The 7,131-nt window shown below is 43.7% G+C and overlaps 1 protein-coding gene across 1 annotated transcript in view; it reads left to right on the top strand.

The window, feature by feature from the left end:
- The first annotated feature begins 3,400 nt into the window (after positions 1-3,400).
- Ptpn21 (protein tyrosine phosphatase non-receptor type 21) overlaps positions 3,401-7,131 on the top strand; it is a 61,753-nt gene continuing 58,022 nt past the window's right edge. The window contains exon 1 of the mRNA XM_010616334.3: positions 3,401-3,816. Coding sequence (XP_010614636.1) covers positions 3,637-3,816 — 180 coding nt within the window. The 5' untranslated portion in view covers positions 3,401-3,636. The remainder of the gene's footprint in view (positions 3,817-7,131) is intronic.

Below are 7,131 nucleotides of genomic sequence, written 5' to 3'. Positions count from 1 at the left end.
GAGGGGAGGGCGGGCGTCCGCGACCCCGAGTCCCGGAGGATGGGCTGGAGCGTAACAAAGAGGAAAGTCTTCTTTCCCCAGGTCCGCTTTGATCCTCTCGAGCGAGTTCTAAAGGGGTCTTGAGCTTCTGAACGCCTCAGAGGATGGCTGCGGCTGAATTCTAGATCAGGGTTTTAAAAGTCTCCGGCGTCTTTGTGCCTCTTGCAATAAGTGTGAAATTTGTCTGGTAACTTTGCAGAGAGGGGGCCTAAGGAAGGACTGGCAACGCCTTGTTTTGTTTCTGGAGTAAAGCATGTTTACACTGGAAAGAGTATTCTTGGATCTGCAAATTCCGACTTGTGCTTTCTGCAAATCCTGGTTAGATTGGCCGCTCTTGCCATGTTCGCCCTATTTTCTTTTTTGCTAAGAAAGCCTTATGATAATAGGGTATAGTGGAAAACACATCAGGACATTCCAAGAGACAATCGCTATATGCCTAATAGTTGGAATTTTTTTTAAAAGTTTGGGATATGACAATATTTTACTTTGAAAATAGTTGTTTTGTTTCAAGGGCATTTTATGGTAGGCTATCTTTGCACAGATGTTCGGGAGAAACAGGTTTGATTTAATGCAATAGATGTAGCTATTTAAATAATGTCATAATACGATCTCCTTTTAGTGATTCTTTTGTGTTAAAACAGCACTGGCGAATTACCCATGGTGAGGACCTTAGCAACAAGGGAACGGGGAACAAGCTACAAGGTTCCGAGTTAAAATGTGTTTGAGAAACTTTTGGAAGGGGATATAATATTGAAAGGAGAAATTAAACTGAATTCACAAATATTGCAGATTGCTTTCTGTAAACTTGTACTAAAGCAGAATTTAGTATGTATATTTGTTTTCTTATGAAATAACAGAATGGTGTTGTAAGCAAAGTATCTTTTTTAAATCTATGTAGGACTTATATTTCTTTCAGTAGTTAAATTTTAATTCCAGACCCAGCTACTTTTCAAATTATTGCATATTATTTAACACCTTAAAGTCTTCCCAAGCATCTTATTCTTATTTTTTTCTTAGTTTTAATATTATATCCAAACACTCATAACTTTGTATCATTTGGTAGCAAATACTGCACACAGCAAAATTAAGATATGTAATCATTGATAATTTTGTAATTTACTAAGTAATGTTATTAAACACAGTGGGTTTTATATAAGTAAACAAAAACCAAGCCATTCTTAGGGCTATACCTTGGAAGAAAATGTACCTGATACGTACACACATTCCTTTCAATCACATAACACCTACCAAAACAAGAAAGAGAAAACATTAGCTTTTCCTTATCCCTGATACTGTAAAACATTTCAAATCTCAGGGACAAATGAAATTTTACTTTTGAGTTTGCATAATCAGAGCTTAAGTTAATAATTAAATTATATATAGTATAGTATCTACTGCCTTCAAGGCATAGTTCTTTGTGGTGAAACTGCCATATTTGAACATCCTCCAAATTAAATATTTATCTTTCCTTTCATTTATGTAATATCTTGTCTCTTCATCCACACTACCTGTCCTGTTTCACGTTAGAATAATTTGCATGTCAAGTTGAAATCCACCACCTTTTCTCATGAAGGGGTATTTAGTATACATGTATATATATATAAAATCTTAAAATTTACATTGTTGGTCTGCTTAAAACCTTGTTATTTAACTTTCTCATTTCTTGACTCCCCTTCAATTTTTTTCATCTATTTAGTTTATACTCCTGAAACATCAAAGGGCATTGGAAACGTCTACAATTGGAGAACATATCATTTTATAGTGTTTACTTTTTATGTCCTTCCATTCTCTCATGGTTTTACCTAGAGAAGGCACTATGAAAATGCTGTAACAGTGATCTTGGTAGTTTTAGCCCCCCCGCAACTTGCTTTATCTCCTGTTTTTAACTTTTTGTTATATCTTTCTGGGAATAACCAGAGCTTTAAACGCGCACACACACACACACACACACACACACGCACACACTCCACAAAGAAAAGTGACAACAACGAAACCTTATTAGAGATCCATCTCTGTATGTAATTATAGCACTCTTGTAATCTTCTTAATGACGGCGACGGCTTAGGATTCAGCTTCGATTTCTCAAGATGCTCTTTGCGGTGCCCTGTGCTCAGAGACGCCATCCACATTTGTGGAATGGAATTCCGAAATGTTGAGTTTGGCAGAGCCGAGGCTGATGGCTAAACCCCGTTCTCCAGCCCGCCACCTCCGGCCCCGAGTGCTCCTCGCCCTGGGCCGAGCCGAGACAGGGACCCGGGAGGAATGTGGGATCGAGTCCCAGCTCGGCCCGCGCGCGCGCGCATTGGAGGAAGCCGCTCCTCTCGAGCTCTGCCCCCCAGAGCTGCTGCCTATCCCCAGTTACCATCAACAGGTATGGTTTAAAACGTTGTAACTGGTGTATTTTGGGGCGCCTAACTCCAAATCCGGAATCACACAGTGGGCGATCACTCTCTCCACTTCCCGAAAGGCTCGAACTGGCCCTGCAAAGGTGCACCCTCCCCTCCCCCGCACGCGCGCGCAGGGGCTGGTCCTACCCGAGTACTTCCGTCCGGAAACGCGGCGGTGGAAAGAGAGTTCCGGGACCTCTGAGGGTTCCTGTTGGCCCAGCAAAGCCGCGTGCTCTTCTGCCGGGGAGAGCTCGGTAGTCTGCGCCCTTCACAGCCCTGCTGGCTGCCTGAGGTGGTTGAACCCCGTGCGTCCCTCGTAATCCAGGATGGCTTTTAAAGCCTCTCATCTCCTTAAGTTTATGCGCAAGTCTAGGACGTTTCTCAGAACTGCCCTTGATTGCTAAATGGCATTTGCAGGGTCTTTTGTGACCTAAGTCATTCAATCATCTACCTGTGCCTGCCTCTCTGGTGTTAATATTTGTAAACGAGAAAGGTTTTTTGTAAAGATTTGTTAAGGAATTCACCTCTTTTGATCATCACGGCTGCCATATATGAGCGGGCTTGCTTGTTCCTTACATTCAGGATTCAGGGTGAATTTGCCTACAGACTGGGACTTGTGCTTGGCTCTTTTGGAGGTGTTTTGCGCTTACCTCATGGTATAAAGAATTTTGACATTTGGCGAATTGGGGCACTCAGAAGTATTCGGCTAAAGAGATGCCCTCTCATGCTAACTACAAATTTTGGGATTATGGTGGAGCTGGCCTTTATCTGACAGTCCTGACAATAGCTCCGGATTGCTACCGCTGACAGTCGTGATAGAGTGAGGGGTGGAGTCTGACCCAGGGCCCAGCCCTCAGCTCTGGTGAGGATAGACTTCCCCATCGCCTCTCTGACCCTGTTCGTGCCTTCTTTTTCCAGTGGAGAGGCATCCGCAGATGCAGTTTCACTGATTTTTATTTTTAAGAGCAAAGCCCAGAGTGACCATCATTCCTGTAACTATTGTTCCTCTTTTCTCAGCGCTGGGGTGGACGCTCCCTTCTCTCCACCTTTCGAGACGCACTTGGCCTTTTGATGGAGTCAGCAGCTGCTGGGTGAGAAGCCAGAGACTGGAAAGCGTTCCTCCCTTCAGGAGAGAGGAGTCACCGCGGACATCCCTTCTGGATTGGCAGGGGTGCTTTTCCTCCTTTAGCCGTCCACTCGAAGAAAGAAGATGCCACTGCCATTTGGATTGAAATTGAAACGCACCCGGCGCTACACGGTATCCAGCAAGAGTTGCCTGGTTGCTCGGATCCAGCTGCTCAACAATGAGTTCGTGGAATTCACACTGTCTGTGGAGAGCACTGGTCAGGAGAGCCTCGAGGCTGTGGCCCAAAGGCTAGAGCTGCGGGAGGTAAGCTACAAAAGAGGCTCCAGGCTTCTCTGCCCCTGCTTCACTACTTAGTGCTTACAGTCGAGAAACTCAGAGCAAGCCCTGTGATGTCACAGGTGACCCTGCAGGCCATCCTCCCCAGAGAAGGGAAACAGCTCAGAGCAAAAAACGCAAGGTACTGAATTTGATTCCCTGTGCCAAAAAAAACACACAAAAAAACCCCAAAAACAAATAAACAAAACCAAAACCAAAAACCCAGAGCAAAAAGTCTTTCTGAGGAGTTCCTTGTAAGAGAATTAACAATGCTTATATTATGAGTGCGTTTATGTTTTTCCAAAGTGTAATTGAGATCAAATATGAGTGCGTTGTAGTTCTCATCATTGTTCTTTTTTTTTTTTTTTTTTTTTGGTACCAGGGTTCGAACTCGGGTCCTTGTGCTTGCAAGGCAGGTTCCAGAACCACTCAGCTAAATCCCCAGCCCCTCTCGTTTTCTAAAGTAATCCCAAGTGGGTTATCCTGTTCTCGAATACAGTTTATTGACTTCATTCATTTAGTGTTGATTCATTGGCTGTTTTCCACAAGCCAAGATTGTAGAGACGTATTTACTGACTTTGATTTGGATTAGTCGTGGTTATTCAGTGTTCCTTAGCCCGGGTTTCCCCATCTAAACCATAGGGATAATAGAAGGACCTAATTCTCAGGTGGTTATGTGACTTAATGTGCAGGTAGAGCCGTAGGTCTAATAAAAAGTCTGTTATCGTACACATAGGAAGTTTTGCCCTGGGGAACCCCTAATCTAGTTGATGAGACGTGGAGTGCTCACCTATCCACCTGGTGTCTTCAATTTAAAATGCTATGTAAGGCTCTAATTAAACCTAGGATCCTACTTGTGTTTGGCTGCCTGGCTCTGTGGCAAGACACAGAAGGAGAAACTGGTTATTCCACATAAATGCCCGTGTTATAGTCCCAGTTGAAAATCCCACACTAATTTCGTAGTTCAAAAAAATTGGGAGTTCCGGGTGTGGTAGCACACACCTGTAATCCCCAGCATTTGCAATGGAGTCCAGCCTGAACTACATAGTGAGACCCTGTTGTGTCAAAAAAAAAAAAAAAAAAAAATTGGGAACTTTGTTCCTGGCAAAATCGTTTGATATTCAGTATGAAGACTTTTAAGTACTAGGGACGTAAGTACTGTATTAGGAACTCCCCCTACTGTTACCAATTCATGCTGTGATAGGGGAAGTAGACTGTGCTCTAGGCATAGGGAGGGGCAGCAAAGAGAAAGCTGCCCTGGGCAAAGTGTGTCTGAGCTGTGACTTTAAGGATGGGGCATGGAAGTCTGAGAAGGGACTGATAAGACTTCCCAACCGCAGAAGAAACCGCATGATGCCAAAGATGTGGAGGCAGCTAGTCTTGAAGCCCCAAGTGTGGGGAGGACAGGTTGTGAGTGCAGGTCCGTGGTGCTGGATTTTTGTTAAAGGACGGAGACTTCTGATGGTAGGGAAGAGAGTGAGGGAGTTTTAAACAAGGGTGTGTTGTGGTTTTTACAATGAGTGAGTTCTGTGGAAAATGATCAGAGTGGAGACTTTCAGGAGCAGATGAATTTGGATGGGGACAGAGAGAAATGGGCATATTTTTAGGACCTGAATTCCAGGTTTTACAGAAGAGTTGGCAGGGGTTCAGGTTGATACTCAGGTTTTCAGTAGATGGTGGGAGATATGATTGGAGGAGGAAACAAGAAATGAAGAGCAGAGTTCAGTTTTGAAAATAAATACCAACTTTGAAGTACCAGTCGGTGCCATTCACAGGTATTGAGTAGACAGGCAGATGCGTCTGTCTGGAACTCAGGCAAGAGAACCAGGATGGGGGGAAGAGCTTTGGGAATCATCAGTTAGGTGAACTGATGAACGGTAGGAGAGGTGATGAGGGGAGAAAATGAGGACGTGGCAGACCCCTCAGGATTGATTAGCGGGGGGAGACAGCCTTGGAAGGAAACTGATGGACCGGGTCTGGGCTTGAATGTGTTTACTTGTGTTTAATCCATCTTTTTTGCTTCCTTCATCCATCTCTCCTTTTTTTCTCTTCCCATTTCTATTTCTTTTTGTTTCTGTAAATTTCATCCTATAACCTGTAGGGAGCCAGCTTCTTGAGGAAGTCTGGTTTGTTTATTTTTGTACCTAGAAGCATGGAATGCACTGCACAAATGCGGGTGGAATTGCAGCCAGGGCACTGCTTTCCTTCTGCTGGTCAGGAAGTGCGGGGGTAGGGAGGTTGCTGTCTCCCATAGATGCTTTTCGTCTCTCGGAACAAGCAGCTTCACGGAACTGTGGGTATGAGGTGTGTTTTCAGCAGAAGAGCAGTGTGGTTTGAGACGGCACAGGTGTGGCCCCTGGAATATGTCTTCCTCGCGGAGAGACCATCCCATTGCTTCCAGCATTTAACTGCAGTTGAGATTAGAAAGTCTGTGCAGGAAACGTTTCCTTTGAAAGCCCCAGAAGCTCTGTTCTGTGGCATGTAAACAGATGCTCAAGTGCCAGGGCTAATCTTACCATATGACTGTTCAGAAATAATCTGAGTGGCGCACCACCTGTTCCTAGTGTGTGTACGTACGGCCCGTGTGCGCTTCGTACCAAGAAATAGCAGTGTGTTGGTATCTGGACTATTCCTTCGACCTATTATTATCATAGCATATAGATTTGTCTGATGAAGCTTCACTTTTGCCCAAGTACGAATTGGAGCAAAAAGGTCTTTGCTCCTCTTGCTTACTTGAATACTGTTTTCTTCTAGAATGACAGTTATAAGGGGGCATAATAATTCCCCTGTAACACTATCGCCAGGGCTTCAACTATATTAGTAGTATTTCATTTCTTAAGTTGGGATGAGTGGAGATATTGTATTTTTCCCTCCTTCATATTTTTACAAATGTCTGGATTTTCTACTAAAGTAAGAAATTAAAACCAAAAGGGTTAATACACTTATTCAGTTTAGTTAATTTAGATTACTGACTTTTTTGTCTAAATTCACTGTATTTCAGCTACAGAAAGTGACTTAAAAATGGGAAAGCATCATTCCCTTAGGAAACTATTGTTGATCATTCCAGCAATAGTGTCTCAGAGCTGTTGAAATTCTCTGCCTGTGATTCATTCGGAGTTTCACTTTTTTTTTTTTTTTTTTTTTTTTTTTAGTGACTGTGAGTCATGGCGCGTTTGTGCACCACGTGTGGGTTCCTTCAACCAAACCAAGTTTCGGGGGGCAGGAGATGGACATGGGTCCTCGCTCTCTCCATGAGGCTCTGGTGTAGCACTTTTCACAGGTGACCTCATTTCATCCTCACAA

This window comes from Fukomys damarensis, unplaced genomic scaffold (genome assembly GCF_012274545.1).
Source record: "Fukomys damarensis isolate Sample0158 unplaced genomic scaffold, DMR_v1.0_HiC HiC_scaffold_21, whole genome shotgun sequence".
In the NCBI taxonomy this organism is placed as follows: domain Eukaryota; kingdom Metazoa; phylum Chordata; class Mammalia; order Rodentia; family Bathyergidae; genus Fukomys; species Fukomys damarensis.
Note: the sequence above shows the minus strand (reverse complement) of the source record. Positions and strands in the feature narration are given on the sequence as shown.